Raw genomic sequence first — 17,140 nt, 5'->3', positions numbered from 1 at the left:
ATAACTCATATGCCTTAGCGATTGCCTCGTTCATTTACTTTTCTAAGCATTTTCGATTTATATTTATGTCCTTCTTTAGGGCCTATGTGTTTTTGTAGTGCGACTACATATATCATGCCCATCATCTAAATTGATCATACCCCCTTGGCATCGATGTTTCCACTCGTATACTTCGATGTCGTCGTCTACGATCATCGTTGCACCTATTACTCTCCTGGTGACTCACTCTTCTCATATGACTACTACTTCCACAAGTGCTATAGCCGTTACTATCTTTAATTAACTATTTATCAATTCCTTGCTCCATTTTCAAAACATTTCATATAAAAATAAAATATCTATTTTTCATTTTCAACTTCTAGTCGGCCATACTTCACCTTTTTCAGGCTTGACTTTCAAATACATGTACTCTGCATGTATATTCCGCACCAGCCAGCCACGACATCACCGTCTTTAGGCCCGGTTGTCGGAGTTTTCATAAATTGAAATCACTGTTTCATAATATCTTTCGATTTCATACATACGTATATGGAACTTACATTGATAATCCTAAGTTAATTAAATCGTATCCTCAATAATTCATTACTTGCACTTTTGGCTGCTGCCAAAATTTACGCAAGTTCCCCATCATTACTTGCAAAAACAATCGTCATCAAGTTCTTCGTTTGACAATCGCAATGATTAACCTCTAGGTACATGTCTTAGGAATATCATATTCCAAAATTAAACCGATCCCACGGTTCCATCAAAAGATATAAGGACATTCCTATATCCTGTCAACTTTCAACCATCACTTAAAAGTCATCTCATCCATACACCTTCTTCATCCACTATTACCTATATCATGTACCTCTCGCCCTCCTTGAGTCTTTCTTAACTCAAGTTGTACAAATCACTAGTGAGAACTCGTGTATTCTTAACACTTTAATCTTAGCTTGATTCGTAGGTTCTATCCTTTCTTTCATACTCCTAGTGTCTTAAGGTACAATATCCTCGACATCCCATCTAAAGATATTCCCATCTATAGCTTTTCGTAGCTCAGACGTATATCTCGATCCTACACAAGTTGTAGTCCGTTTAACTGCAACTAACTGTGTACTTCGTAGTTGCAACTGTATTCTCCAACTCCGACTCTTGTACACTTTTGTTACTCCCTCGAGAATCACTTACTACTTGATCTCGCGAGTATTTACTGTCGTTACAGAGTTATGGTCTAGGTATACTTACAATAAAACAAATCTATTTAAAACATTTTAATCCTGTACGCGCGTACTTTCAAAACAATTTGTTTAAAACTCATTTCTTTAAAATCTGCATAATTGTGCATAGGGTGATGATACCTCTCATCCCAAAGAGTTGTCCCAACCTATCATTTTTCTATTAATGATGCATGTTCTACTAATGCGTGTATTCATACACATGTAGTGATGCATTTCCTATTAATGTCGTGACATTTATACTCATTTAACTCATGTCTAAGCACAATTATGCGTTTAAAATCATTTAAGTGAATTACCATGACAAGTCATACCTTTTAGTTTCGAAAATTTCTTTCGGATCCTAAACTCTGTAAACAGTAAGAATTCCTCATGTTACCTCACTTCTTTGCATCCACACTTCTTCCACAAATAGCCCTTGTACTACTGTCGATAGTACTTCACATTGTTTCATGCATGCTATTCAAGCATCTATATCGAATCGTCTAAACCACAAGCACAAAACTAATCATATATGCTAATGCTTCTAATCGCATTCTATCGATCATACGCAGATAACAGACTCACATCCTATAGAGGAGAGTTGAAATTTTTGAAACAAACGAGGACATATCGATGACATGACTTGAATCCTATAGCTGCAGTAGCTCATAGTTCAACTTAGTGAACTCAACAATCCTAGGATCACATAGCACATAACACATACAAGCAATGGCCTAGGAAACTAAACCATTGCTCTGATACCAACTTTTTCAAAGTTGCGGTTGTAACCGATATGGACTCGGTCCTATCCCATAGGGTGACATCCATATGTATCTATCAGAGCATGCATTACCATACGCTCTACAGCGGAGAGCCTAACTTCATCATAGATCATGAGTGAGAGTTCCCTAGAATCGGAACGGTCCCAGGAGCTCCGCTCACCAGACGAACCTCCCATCCTTTGCTCTGATACTAACTTTGTTACGGCCCAAAATATCGAGCCGCGACTGGCACTAGGGAATGGGAGTGGTAGCTCCGAAACCGGTAGCAAGCCTAAAACCACTATAAACATTTTGCGATTTAATCAAATAGCAATCATGCAAACGTTTTCAGAAAAGCTTTTAAAACAATAAGATGTCAAACATCTAATTACATTCTGAAAACCATTCATATAAACTAGGGTCTTATACTTCGATGCCACATCAAGCATTGCCCTATTTTGCATATCAAAAACTATGAGGGGTCAGTATACGGGAATATACTGAGTGAGTTTACACATTACTAAGGTATTATATAAATTAACATCGCATTTAAAATAAAACATATATTATAGTTCAAGTACTTGATCCGACCGAAACCCTAATCTTGTAAACAATCTTAAATCATACCATTCCTAGTATTCACAATGAATATTATCTTTTTAATCTGGATGGGATTACAGGATAATTCCACCATGTCAACAACCATCTAGTCGGACGTCGGGATAGTTCAACCATTACGCCTCATACCATCTTTAATCCAACTATACAACGGAGTCCCGGGATAATTAAACCAAGGCGACTCACTAGATATAGGCCGCATGATAATTCAACCAAGCTGACCTCGTATCACATCACAATAAATTAGTCTAATTCTACTTGCTAAGACTTACCCGAACGCTGGTGATCACACAGCCTATTGACGCCCAATAGGTAGCTCGTTCCCCCGTATCATATACTAGTTTTCACAATCTATATAATCGATAATATACTAATACATGCGATGTAGTTTAATATCATACTTATAATATAAAAACTAGTTATTGCGTAATAATACACAAAGGTAAAGTGCAACTCACAATGACCGCTATCCAAAATGTAATATCATAACCCCACGAACATAAGTTCTATGCGTCGTTCGATCCCTTAGCTATTCTAGCTCGTCGGTCTAGTAGCTCGTCGATACATCAGTTTCCTATTCAAATCATACGTACGTTTAATTTATAAACGTAAACTTGGTATCAAAACCCTAATCATATTCTTTATGTTCTATGTCCAAATTTCATCAAATTGAAGTCCGTAAACTTCAAACAACTCAAAACACTAAGCATCGAACTTCAGAACATCGGGTCACGAATGACCTAAAATTGGTACGGGAAGGGTCCTGGCAGGACGTGAGGATCTTCCTCACGTCGTGAGTCACCCTCTCACGTCGCCAGGCACCCCCTCACGTCGCCAGGCACCCCCTCACGTTGTGAGGACGTGACCTCCGACCTCTAATCTGATACAACGTGTTTCAAACGTGTGTTCGACCTTCTAACATGTATCCAACATAAAAATGACATCCCAAACAATCATAAACGTAGTAAAAACTCTTAAAACGAATCGAATACGCGAATTCAATGAAACCGCTCGATTCAAAACCTAGGAAGCAACTAAAACCTTACTTACAGCCACCAAACACTGAATATTACCTTAGTTTGATGCTCTAGGATGATAGACAATCCTTTCCTCTTTCCAACGCAACGAGAATTGCTCAATTACTAGTCCGAACGAAGAAATTATGTCAATTGCAAATTCGATCGCGTCGCGATACTATGTCTCACGTCGTTAGACACCCCTAAACAGCTCTAAATGTTGCCTCGACATGGTTCTGACACCCCAAACTCATTCTGACATGCTTCTACATCAATATAACACAAAATCCAACTCAATAATCATCAAAAACGTCAAAACAACGTGGTTACGATTAGTTCGATTCGAACTCAACATAACAGCCCTATAACTCTCAATTTCAGCAACCAAAACATCAATCTTACCTTGATTTGAATGGATTAATTGGTAGAGAATCGAATTTCCGAAAGATTGGCGCAAGAATCACTCGATTCGGACGAGAAACGGCGAAACGGCGACGGATCGATGTTGATCATCATTTTCTTCTTCTCTTCTCATCTTCTCTGATTCTTCTTCTTATTCTTACTTAATATGAATGGTTTTCTATATATATTATGGCTAATTACCCACTTTAGTCCTTCACTTCTTTAACTTAAACCATTTCTCTTTCAAACTTATCCTTTTAACCAAACAGTTAATTATTCACTTTAACTCAATTACGTACGTATTACTTATATCCAAATAAATAATACTAATTCATAATTTCTAATTTCCGTCGATAATATTTTAATTGCAATTCCCGAGAGTTAACTTGTTATTTACCAATTTAGGACCTAAATTTATTTTTACAACTTCTCTTACTGTTCCATTTAGTCCCAAATTTTATCTTTTAAATAAATTCTAATACAAAACTTTCTGTATTCGAATTCTTAAAACCGACCTACTCAGGTCTTGTCTATCTAATTATTTTGATATTCTTCGTCCTACTAGCTCGGGTTATCGGAAAAATGTCAAATTGTCAATTCCGGCAACGCCAAATGTACTGGGTATTACATAAAGATGTTTTTGTTTATTTGTGCTCTTGCTTGGGGATTGCTTTGGTTATAAATTCAATGTTTCAAGGTTAATGATCTACAAACCTTGAAAAAACAAACTCGTATCTTTAAATCAATCTTTGTTTGTTGTAGTTTTGGAGTAAGCTTGTAAATTCCTAATCATTGTAAGTTAGAGTTTAACTTTGAGAAAATTTCATAGTTGGTGTTTAGCTATAAAGCACTAACTTTGAAGCTAGCTTGGAAAACTTCTTGTGAATCTCATTTAATAGATTCTAAATCGCAATCTTTAATTAAGTAGTGGAGTAAGATAGATTTGTGATACGAACCAGTCTAAATCCTTGTGTTCATTTCTCTATCCCTTGAACTCTTTTTATATCTTTTATTCCACATTCAATGAGTTTAATCTTTTGATTCAAACCCAAAAACCCGGTTTTTCATACGCAATAGGGAATTACAAAAGCCTTATTTTATAATCTCCCAAGCCAAACGGGCCCTGAAGCCCAAGCCCGCCAGAGACCAGAATATTCTAGATGCTATTCTGGATTCGTTTGAACTTGAAATCGATACCGGTTTAAACCAGTGGATCCATATCGACGAGACGACGAACTTCCATGCTATGACCGAGTCTTGATTCCGACCGAACAGACTGCCAAATGACAGACGAGTGCGAGACACTCCAAGTCTACAAGGCTTAGTATTTCTAATCTTGTATGTATATCAAACTGCTAATTGTGTATGCTAGCAATGTTTAATTGCTTTTCAAAAGCATGTCAAGATCTAAATATTAATAGGCTAATAAACTTAATCACGTTAACTTAGCTCTAAATTCAGCAAATCACCTAGACGACTTAAAATAAAATCAATATCACATATACATCCATTTTTAGGCTTTATGTTGTGCATGCAAAATGACTAAAGACTGACCTCTATATGCTATATAAAGGAAACTACAAGAATTAGATGTATGTTTAGCAGTATATGCTACATGTTTCATATGTCAGTTCATATCGAATCATGTGCGCGTCTCACATGATTTACCGCTTTTCATACTTGTTTATATTATACAACACATTATCCTATGGACTGCATGTCTGATTAAGATGAGATGACCGAATATGTCATGTAAATACGATGTCGTCGATAAGTCAAGTACAACCCCATCAACCCGTTCTTTAGGTTCGGTGTAAGGTGGTCTCTCCCATAAGTATGAGAGATCTACTCAGTCGACATAAAAGATATTTCTTAACTTAGTTAGGTGGCGACTTCATTTATTTAAAAAAAGTTCCAAATCCGAAGTAAGTCATAAGTCTGGACGAGCAGCCCCCAAACTCCGCTCTGCTTATATACGTGTATATATATATATACACACACACACACACACACACGTATATACTAAGTGAATTTTTTTATCTTTTAATGTTTTGGTGATTGAAAAAGTTGAAAGATAACAAAAAATACGAAATGCAAATATGAAAGATAAAAGACTAAAAAAATAGATTTTTTGTTTCAAATACACTATTTTAAAAAGTATTTACCATTTTTTTACACTATTTGTTTTTACAACTTTTTACTCTACACTAACAACAAATATATTTTTAAAAATATCCTACGATATATATACCAGCCTCTCTCATTTTATGTTAAAAATTTACAGCCAACACTCTCTCTTCTCTCTCTCTCTCTACATCTCTTTCTCTGAAAGTTTTCTCCTTTTGTTTTCTTCTTTTCTATTCGTCTCTTCCGATTGGTTTTTCGTTAATCTCTTCCGGTCGTCTACTTTAGTGGATTTCTCGTCTCTTCCAGTCAGTTTTTTCGTTCGTCTTGTCCGCTATCTTCTGTTCGCATTTTTTCGTTCGTCTATTCTATTCGCACTATGGATTCCTCGACATCGTTTTAGATTTTTTTGTAATGTTTTAGATTTTTTGTGCTGATTTAAATATTTTGTAAATATATTATTATATATCTTTTTTGTTTATAAAATTATTTAATTATTCATATAATTATTTCGTCATTTTCTTGTTTATAGATTTGTTTTTTTAAATTAATGCTACTGATTTTATAAAAATGAATTAATTTATCGTGTATTTGCATTATTTTTATGTTTTAGTTACGTTATACTGTACTTCTGGTGTATTTATATTTTTTAGTGTATTTGCAGTGTTTTTGTGGTATACACTAAAAAGCACTATAGTTACACTATCATATACACCATAGTTATACTATAAAAACACTATAATTATACTTTAAAAAAATTACAAAAAAATTCTAAAAAACGGGAATTTTTTTAAAAATACATACTTCCCACCAAAGTTTACATTTGATACCTAAAAAATTTACAAAAATACAAAATATGTTTTTATTTTTTACGTACTGTATTAGAGATATATCAGAGATGTAATAAATATGTATTTTTTTATAGTAAAAAATTACGTAAATTATGTAAAAAATTCAGTTTTTAGGTAGAAGTGATTTTTTTTGACTAAATTCGTATTTTTTGTAAGTTAAGTGATTTTTAAGTATTTTTATAGTTATCCCTTATAAAAAAATATCATAGTTGCAATGAAAATACGATAAAAAATATTTTAAAAAAAGATATTGTTGGTAAAAAAAATTATAATCTGAAAATATATTTAAAAATAAAAATGATGTAAAGTTAAAAAAAAAGATAGTTTAAAAAATTTCCTCTAAAAAAAATCAGACATAAAATAATGTAACGTTTTTGAAAAAATGGATGTAAAAAGTCGCGGCTAAGTATGATTGGTCAAGAAGATAGTAGTCAAAGAAACCAAACTTCACTCCTGCTATTTTCTTCAACATCGGTTTTCAATAATAAATACACATTTCTTTTTCTATTTTGCCAATCTAGAAGACACCACCACCAACATTTTACTACTCTTTTTCTTCTCCAAATAACCCACTCAGATCTCCGTTGTGACGGATTTAGAAAGGTCGGTCTTCTTCAAACTTTCCGTTACTTTTCTCACACTTTTTGCAGCAGTTCAAGTGCTGCTTCTCTTAGATTCAGGTGATTTCTACTTGGATCTCTCTCATTTCCTTTTTTATTTCTTCTTTTGCTTCCAATGCTTCTCCAAACTTCCAAATTTTCGAATACTAGATTTCAAAGCCAGCTTAGTAGTAATTAAATGGGGTTTTTTAATATATTATTGTAGTTTGTTTATGCGCATTTAAAAGAAAAATAGTTTAATCGCATTTTGATGCTATCAATCATGGAATCTACACAAATATATTCGTCTGCGTGTACTAATGTTGCCGTGTCAAAAAAATAAATAGATTACGTGTTGACTTTCTTGAGAAAATTCTAGTGTAGCTTAAACGACTGCGTTTCCTCAAGTTTCTTCACCAGAGAATTGCGTGTTGAATTTTATGGAGAATTTTCTCGGACAAATTTATATTCTAGAAGTTGTTGTGATTAATTGTATAATAATCAACTTTTTTTTTTTATGATAAAGTGGGAGTGTTAAAATAATGTTATACGCTTCTTATAATTAATGAAGTGAAGTCATTTTTGAATTTTTAGAGTGTATAATTTATGGCTTTGGTGTGCTTGTTTAGTCACATATGGAAGCTGCACAGCCGTTGATAGGATTATTTTGAGTTAATTAATGATCGTTTTTTTTTCCTAATTTGACCCTTTTGTTACGGGCTGTGGTCGGCATTGACTAAATTTACTCCTTCAGATGAGCTTCTTGGAATAACATATTCAACTTTGAATTTTCTTTTCACTTGGGAATTGTTTACCAACGACATGGTCAATTTTTTAATTTCTATTTGAAAACAAATTTGTGATTCTTATTGCTTATTTCATTTGCTTGTGTTTTACTTGATAAATTCTTTGAAGTGAAGTTGAGAAATATTTTAATCTTGTTTTGCGGTTAGGAGATAGCTTTCTGTGAGTATTGTTTTATCCTGTTTTGTGGTTAGGTGGTAACTTTCTGTGAAATGTTTAGTGATGTATCGGCATCAGTATCTACCGGGTTTTCGTTTGTTTTAATTGCTGTATTGAGTGATATGATTTTGGTGAATCGTTTTGACCCTGTTTCATGCTTGTTTGATCTTTAGCTGTGAACATTGTGTTTTATAATTGTTTTTTCACTTTTTCTGACAGTGTATTAAGGGATTTGAAATGTTGATTCAGCTTCACAGTCTTGCAAGGGCATTAAGCAGAGACGTGGCGCAGTAGAGTTGCCATTAAGTTAGGATATATAAGTTGCTATCCACAGCAGGAACTTGTAATATCGGACTTTAGTAGTTGGGTCTGTTAGATAGCTGACCGAGGAAAGGGGTTCTGTTTTGTTGGCGGAGTTGATTATTGTTTCTTCTTTTTGGCATGTTAATCACTGTATTTTCTATGCAAAAATAGTTACTAAAGAATTTCTTCATTATTCACATGTCAATCAGCGATTGGCGGGTATCGGTTTCCTTAAGCTCAGTCTGGACAGAATTCAGGATTCCATATATTGATGCATCTTGATAATAAGAAATATGAAAAGATGGTATGGTGGTGTTCTGATTGCATCCTTGTTTATGTTGCTGGTTCTGAGGTATGGACTCATGAAAGATCCTACCGGGGAAAGTTATGTGACGAGTGCTTTCTCTAATGGTACTAATCCTCTTCAATGGGTGCAATTGACACTTCCATCAACTACTAAACGTCCAGGGAATTCTACTCAAGTGATTTCCATTGATACCATAATCTTCAGTTTGTTTGCTCAGAGGAATTTTTCCAGTGAAGAAGAAGTATCTTTGCAGACATGGAATCTACTGAAACACTTGATAGATCAAGCTCAGCTCTTACCAAATGGAGTAGATGCCATTAGGGAAGCTGGGAGTGCATGGAATAACCTTATGGCTTCAGTTGAAGAGGAAAGACATGGCAATGTAAATGAAAGTTTAAATGGAGGAGCAAGAGAGAAGCAATGCCCTTATTTTCTTAACAAAGTAAATGCCACAGCCCTTGAGAGCAATGGCTTTAAGCTGCGGCTTCCTTGTGGCATGACGCAGGGTTCTTCAATTACAATTATAGGCATTCCAAATGGTCTTCTTGGAAATTTTAAAATCGACTTAACTGGGGAAGCTCTTCCTGGGGAGCCTGATCCACCCATAATTTTGCATTATAATGTTAGGCTTCATGGTGATAAAGTAACTGAGGATCCAGTAATAGTTCAAAACACATGGACTGTAGCACGTGATTGGGGTGATGAGGAGCGTTGCCCATCTCCTACTCCTGAAAAGAATAAGAAAGGTAAAATAGATGCTGCATTTTTATTTTTGATTAAACATTTTGCGGTATATGTTAGTCATTTGGTTTTGTATCTCTTAGTACTGATATTAATTCTGTCTTCTGACCCATGGACAGCAACTGCGATACTTTCCTGGGTCAATCATGTGTTATACCTGTGCAATTTTTTATTTTATTTTTTTTATTTTGCAAGTTAGGCTCATGTTTAAGTAGCGATCCATATGTTCGAAAAAAAGCAATGGTTTTCCGCTTTTCTGTAGCATATTTTATATTTCAATGTTTTTGCTCCAAAATGAGGTGACATGTACATTAGTTTTGTTTTCCAGTTGATGACTTGGATCAATGTAACAAGATAGTGGGGAGAAATGGTACTCGTGTATCTAGCAGGGATTCCAAAGGTTCAAGAAGGTCTGCAATGGTTCAAGAGGGATATAGAAACAGAAGATATTTTCCTTTTAAGCAAGGTTATCTCTCTGTTGCAACGCTTAGAGTAGGAACAGAGGGAATCCAGACAACAGTTGATGGAAAGCACATAACATCTTTTGCATATCGCGAGGTACTTACCCAACATTTCTGTTTATGGTATTTTTATAATTTTCCTGGTTTATTTTAGTAAATTTTCTTTGGATTCTTGTCCAATCAGACCTTGGAGCCGTGGCTGGTTAGTGAAGTTAGGATATCTGGAGACTTGCAGTTAATATCTGTTGTGGCCAGTGGTCTGCCTACGTCTGAGGATTCAGAACATGCAATTGACTTAGAATTACTTAAATCAGCTCCTCTCTCACCAAAAAGACCGCCACATCTCTTTATTGGTGTTTTCTCTACAGCTAACAATTTTAGACGCAGAATGGCTGTTCGCAGAACTTGGATGCAGTATGCTGCAGTTCGGTCAGGCGTGGTAGCAGTGCGTTTTTTTGTTGGTTTGGTGAGTTTTCATTCAGAAATCCAGTTTAAGCTATATAGAAGTGTTCAGAAAGTGTAATAATGTAGTTGAACAGTCTTATTTGCTGCATTGCTTACAAATTTTAGGGTGTATTGCAGCATAAAAATCAATTAGTGAATGAGGAACTTTGGAGTGAAGCTCAAACATATGGAGATATACAGCTTATGCCTTTTGTGGATTATTACAACCTGATCACCTGGAAAACTTTAGCCATCTGCATTTTTGGGGTAAACTCTGCTTTCTTTTTAAGACATACAGGCGGATGAACCCGTATACAGGCTGACATCTTGTCTTAAACAGACAGAGGTTGCATCAGCAAATTATGTCATGAAGACTGATGATGATGCATTTGTTCGAGTGGATGAAGTGCTAGCTTCTTTGAAGAGGACTAAAATGAGTCATGGCCTGCTTTATGGACTGATCAACTCTGATTCTCAACCTCATCGGAATCCTGACAGTAAATGGTATATAAGCCCCGAGGTAATTCTCTAGTCCTCATAATCAGAAAAGTATATATTGAGAGGAAAAATAAAACCCATTAGAGTGTTGTGGTTCTGTCCACTCATGTTGTAAATGGTATATCTGTTGTGATTCTATCTACTCATCGAAGCCTCGCACATATTATCCATTGTCTTGAATGGATATCGTGAAAGAGCACAGATACTTAATAGGCTCTAAATCAGTGGATATTATAAAATATATATGTATTTCCTGCTGTAATGTGTTGTGTTGTGCTTGCAAATTGGAAATTGGACCTTCAACTTATACTAATTAAATTCAGCTTGTCTTTCGTATAATGGTGCTTAATGTTATTACCATTTGATTTGATGAACAATCACTTTTATTTATGTATAGTTAATTGTGAGTCTGTTTCTTATCATTTGTTCCATCTTTTTTAAAAGGAATGGCCTGAAGAGAAATACCCACCATGGGCACATGGTCCAGGCTACGTGGTATCCCAAGACATTGCGAAGCAAGTTTATCGGAGATACAGAGAAGGTCGTTTAAAGGTATAACACTAATTGCACATTTATTTCTTCCACTAGGCAAGGTTGTGCACTCAAATTATCAGTTTGAAATTGCTAAAAATATGATATACAGATTTTTAAGCTAGAAGATGTTGCAATGGGGATCTGGATATGGGAGATGAAAAAGGAAGGTTTGAAAGTTAGTTATGAAAAGGATGAGAAGATACATAATGAAGGGTGCACAGACGGTTATACGGTAGCTCATTATCAAGGTCCTAGGGAGATGCTTTGTCTGTGGCAGAAACTTCAAGACGGAAATGGTCCTAAATGTTGTGGTGGTGATCGATAAGCTTAATTCACACGAGACGTTAACCAGTTTTTGAGATGATCTTGACCCGGAGTGCGCGGATACTGATTACTCGGAGAGATAGTTTAATTAGCATTAGTAGAGTAGATGTTTACTATTGTATAATTATACATCACCAGGCTTGGTGATTAGATGAGATAGTACACTTGTATAGAATCTATGTAGTAGTAGTAGTAGGCTATACAAATCAATCATCAATTCTTTTACCCTCTCAATCAACATGCATTCTTTCTATTAATTCATGCCTCAACTTCACGCTTATAAAAAGCTTGCCTTCATTAATTTTTTGGTTTGGCTTGGTTGTGAAAATGAAAAATTAATTAATTAATTTAAATAACAAATTGCTTCGGTTTTTGATTTTAAAATTTATGTTATCTATTTATGCTATTAGAACACAATATTATTTTTCGAAAAACCTATTTATTTTGTTTTTTTTTTTGATATTTTGGTTTTTTTAAACTTAAAAATTGTACCAAACCAATTATTGTTGAAGAGTTTATAATTTATGAACCAATCAATTATTTTTTATTTTATTGGGTGCACGCCCTCTCTGTTTCTGATCTAATGCCTCCAAATTCTGGGGGCTGAGAAGAAGAATTTCGTAAAAAGATTGTCTTGTTTACATACCAACACAGTTTAACCCATAAAATATACAAATTCAACTAATACATCTACAAAAAAAAGAAAATATGAATTCAACAATTACATATTAACACATGAATCAAACAACAATAATACATGGAGAAACATAATCCTTAAACAAATGAAAACTAACAACAATCGACAAATTAACTTCAAAGACAAGAAACTAAAATGAAATCTAATTTTGGCAAAAAAAAAAAAAATGAAATCTAATTAAGTAGACATACAACCTATACCATAACGAGTATTAGGGAACACAAGAAACAATCCACTGCACACAACACCAACCATAATAGGGAAACTTTCCATAACTTGAGTCATCTCTTCCACATATCCAGGAAACAAACAATTAGTCACCCGATGATCCGACAACGCGATCGCAGCAAAAACCATGACCGACATCATAGCATGAACAAAGTCGGTCAATCCCACTTTATACCTCTCATCCTTAGGCACTTCTACTCCGAGGCCAGGTTTAAAAACAGCCAATCCCTTCGGAGTAACAAATCCGTAGTACACTTTCCCATCCGGGCCTTTGAAACTGTCGGTGAAGTGAAAGAAGAAGCACGAAACGGCGCAGAGGCCAAGAAGGAGAAGCAGCATAAGAACAGAAACATGAGTACTGCACTCCCCGTTCTTGATTACTGTCGGAAGAACCATTTCGAAGGTTAAAAGCGTTCCTGTCGGAAGGAAATTTACGAGCATCGATGTTTTCGAAAGAGTGTTCTGCACTCCTTTTGCCACTGCTCTCCTTTTTCTCCCCGGTTCTTTCGAGTTTTCCGGTGGTGGTATGGAAGATGATGAGAATGGTGTGGTTGTTTGGTGATTTTCATTATTTCTTGGAGATGCTGTGTAGATTTTTATTCCTATGTCCTCACCAATTTGCTCCATTTTTTGTTTTGTAGAAGACGAATGATTTTAGAAGATGTGGTTGTGGCTTTTTATACAGGTTTTAAAAAAACTGTCACTAATTTGAATTTCCAAACGGTAATAAGTAACTGCTTTCTGATAATATATACCCATTCGCCGTCATTACACTTATCTGATTTTTATTTGCTATTATTTAAAGAAAAAATATATAATAAGTAATTATTTTTATTATTATTTTTTTAAAATAGAAGTTTCCCAAGGACAATCATATGATCATATCACAAGAGTTATTTTTGATAATTAATTTTAGAAGTGTTTAATTCTCCCTGCTCTTCAGGATTTTGATGCCCTGATACCTTCCGAGCATTAACACGGTAGCTTGTGGGTTTGTGCCTGGTGATTGTAAGAAAGTTGACCCATCGATCACTCTCAAATTCTTTACTCCATACACTTTGTAGTCACTGTCAACAACCGATCCAACGGTACAACCTCCACAATAGTGATAAAATGTGGTCACATTGTTCCTGCACAACTCTCTCGGGTTTGGAGGACTCGCGGAACCTGTCAGATCAGGGAGTTGTTCATTCCTCAGGAACGTAACGACAGACTTAGACCTTGATATTTTTCGCAGCAACTGAACTAGCGTTGCACAATCATCCAAGTCTTTTTCCTTTGATAAGTAGTTGAATTTCACAATAGGATTTCGCCTAGGATCCGTGCTGTTCAATTTTAGCCACCCTGTGGATTCTATAAATGCGACCTTGCCGCCTACACTTGTCAGCACTTCATTGGAGCTACCTAGTTTGAGGATTGCTTCTACAACAAATTTGAAATCTTTGCTAATGCCTGCCACTTGAGGTGTCTCCATGAGTGGATTTTCTGTTAATAAGGTCATAGTGGGCATGTCTCTCATCTCTCGGCCGACTCCTTTCAGGTCCTGCACCACTGGGATGTTGAAATTCTGAAGATGCTCTTTCGGTCCGATGCCACTTAACATTAGTATCTGAGGACTTCCTAAGGCTCCTGCTGATAATATAACATCTCCCCAAGGATCCGATTCGTGTGGCTGGTTGATGTACGCTTCATAAATTTTATCTGTACTGCCGTCACTCTTGATGAACCGAACGCCACGAGCTATCCTCTCATTTTCTGTACAAGAACCGATTATCAGATTGATTATCCAATAACTATCGGTAACATATTTATATACATTTACATACCGTTTCCATGGAAGATGATGCTCTTTACCGTTGCGTTCAAAAGAACAGTGATATTTTTCGGATTCCCTGCTCCCAGAAGATCAGACGAGGGGTGCCTTATATTATATTTGTCATAGATATTCCCACCAATCTTGGTTCCCTCAATATGCTCATAGGTAAACCCATTATTGGGAAGAAATCCTGATTCAAGCAGGCCTAATTCAAGAACAGACTGCCAAGGGGTAAGCACAGGTTCGGAAATAATTCTGGATTCCACCCACTCATAAGCTTGTTTCACCAGTTGTTCATCCCACCGACCAATCCTTCGAATATAATCATCACTAGCTCTGCCGTAGAATGCACCATTTATCACAGAAGATCCTCCCAGCACTCGCCCTCTGACATTCGGAACGCCATCCTCAGAGGTGAAGCTTTGAGCCACCGATGAAAACTCATCAGTTTCGAGAAGTAAGTAAGTATTGTACATCTTATTTAGTATGGAAGGATTTTCATAAGGCGAGCGGCCTCGTTCCACCACAAGCACTGAGAACCTCTCCGAAAGAGTTGCAGCCAGGGAACAACCTGCAGTGCCTGTTGTAAAAATTGTTTTAACTTGTCTTATTCTTATTTTGGCTTTTTGTGTTATTTCAAAACTACACAAATCCCACATGGGAAGTGTAGAGCCTTTCTTTTGTGTTTATAATGGTTAAGGCATTATAGGCTAATAATTGTGTTGAAGGGGAAGCAATGGGCTCGCGCGCCCCCCCCCCCCCTCTTCGGAGTAGGCTTGTGGGTTGGGGTTCGGGATGAAAGTCAAGTGGGCTTGTCCGAGGCTTGACTAAACTTTTTGCAACCCGGTTTTATTATTTATTTAATAATAATAAAAGCCTTATATGAGAAGGGCCTATTTTAGCATATGTAAAATTATTTTGGTTGAAGCCTACAAATCCGGAACAAACTTTGACTAAGTTTTATTATCTGAGTTTAATTAAAACGTTTTCATTTAATTAACCACGTTTTGATTAAGGAACCTCCACTAACATTTTCGGTTTTATTTAACTTAACCTCTTTTATGTCTACATTCATTTTTTACTTGTTAATTACAAATTTAAAATACAAATCAGATCATGGCTGGATTAGTGGGATACGAAAATCGTATCAAATATTTTGTTCACTGCTACTTCTGTTCCAACTTCATATAAGTTGAAGAACTCGATGTATCCTGGGGTATAAGCTTAACGGCGAAATATACTTTTAGGCCAGTGAAAAATTCTCACGCCTCGAGCTACTGTTTCTTTGTTAATTCGCTGTATTAGCTAACAATCTAAAAGTATATTTAACTATGTCAACTACTGAGGGTGCTGATGGTCACAAAAACGATGCGCCACCTACTGTGGCTGTTTCCACCGGCGTTCCTACGCCACCTATGCTGACTGCTGTACCTTATGCAAAGCCGTTCCCAGACATCTCAAAGATTCAAGTCTTTGATGGTGAAAACTTCAGGCGCTGGCAGGAAAGAATCTTTACTGTTCTTGATATGCACGGCGTGGCTTCTGCCCTTACTGATCAGAAACCTCTTCCAACTGCTGTCAAGGAATCCGAAACATGGCTTTATGCCAATAAGGTTTGCCGACATACTATAATTAGTACTTTATCTAATGAGCTTTTTGACGTTTACTGTGCGTACAAGGAAGCGAAACAGATATGGGATTCGATGATCAGTAAGTACACTGCTGAGGATGCTGGGAAACAGAAGTTCGTGATTGGTAAATTTTACAAATGGGAGATGGCTGAGGACAAGGACATGATCGCTCAGATTAACGAGTACCACAAACTGCTCGAAGATCTTAAGGGCGAATCAATTACACTGCCGGAGGAATTTGTTGCTGGAATCCTGATTGAGAAACTGCCTCAATCATGGAATGACTACAAGCAGAATCTTAAACATAAACATAAACAATTGACATTGCAGGAACTGATTACACACATAATAATTGAGGAGACGAACCGAAAGGAAATCAAGGCTGCCCGAAACAAGGCGCTGAATGCAAGGGCGAATCTGGTACAAAACAAAGGGAACTTCAAGAGGTATGATCAGAAACCCTCTGTAATTGTTAATACTGATTACAAACCCAAGGTAACTAACTCCACTGCTTTCAAGAAAAAGAGTACCTGTTTTGTGTGTGGAAAACCAGGTCACTTTGCATCTCAGTGCAGAAAGAGACTCAGAAATGGCAATCCTCCTAAGCCAAATGCGAATTTGGT

At 36.1% G+C, this 17,140-nt stretch overlaps 3 protein-coding genes across 7 annotated transcripts; 1 reads left to right on the top strand and 2 right to left on the bottom strand.

Moving 5' to 3' along the window:
- Positions 1-7,394: 7,394 nt before the first annotated feature.
- LOC126686971 (beta-1,3-galactosyltransferase GALT1) lies at positions 7,395-12,402 on the top strand. 5 transcript variants are annotated; one of them, XM_050381293.2, is made up of 8 exons: positions 7,395-7,651; positions 8,783-9,889; positions 10,213-10,442; positions 10,530-10,811; positions 10,928-11,056; positions 11,130-11,309; positions 11,732-11,839; positions 11,931-12,402. In XM_050381293.2, exons 2-8 carry the CDS (start codon positions 9,130-9,132, stop codon positions 12,144-12,146), a joined length of 1,905 nt encoding a protein of 634 aa, XP_050237250.1. In that variant the 5' UTR covers positions 7,395-7,651; positions 8,783-9,129; the 3' UTR covers positions 12,147-12,402. The 5 variants fall into 5 exon arrangements, with proteins under 5 accessions (XP_050237250.1, XP_050237251.1, XP_050237249.1 ...); XM_050381294.2 differs by having other exon boundaries at positions 8,753-9,889; XM_050381297.2 differs by lacking the exon at positions 7,395-7,651 and adding an exon at positions 8,414-8,536.
- A 471-nt stretch (positions 12,403-12,873) lies between these two features.
- LOC126653433 (protein DMP8-like) lies at positions 12,874-13,737 on the bottom strand. Its single transcript, XM_050347328.2, has one exon. It carries the CDS (start codon positions 13,695-13,697, stop codon positions 13,020-13,022), a length of 678 nt encoding a protein of 225 aa, XP_050203285.1. The 5' UTR covers positions 13,698-13,737; the 3' UTR covers positions 12,874-13,019.
- Positions 13,738-13,936: 199 nt separating this feature from the next.
- LOC126687624 (protein HOTHEAD-like) lies at positions 13,937-15,961 on the bottom strand. Its single transcript, XM_050382181.2, has 3 exons — positions 15,907-15,961; positions 14,897-15,466; positions 13,937-14,825 (listed from the first exon to the last, which is right to left on the bottom strand). The coding sequence occupies exons 1-3, from the start codon at positions 15,959-15,961 to the stop codon at positions 13,993-13,995; spliced, it is 1,458 nt and encodes a 485-aa protein (XP_050238138.1). The 3' UTR covers positions 13,937-13,992.
- Between the last annotated feature and the right edge of the window lie 1,179 nt (positions 15,962-17,140).

Source organism: Mercurialis annua, linkage group LG6 (assembly GCF_937616625.2).
Source record: "Mercurialis annua linkage group LG6, ddMerAnnu1.2, whole genome shotgun sequence".
NCBI classification, from domain to species: domain Eukaryota; kingdom Viridiplantae; phylum Streptophyta; class Magnoliopsida; order Malpighiales; family Euphorbiaceae; genus Mercurialis; species Mercurialis annua.
Note: the sequence above shows the minus strand (reverse complement) of the source record. Positions and strands in the feature narration are given on the sequence as shown.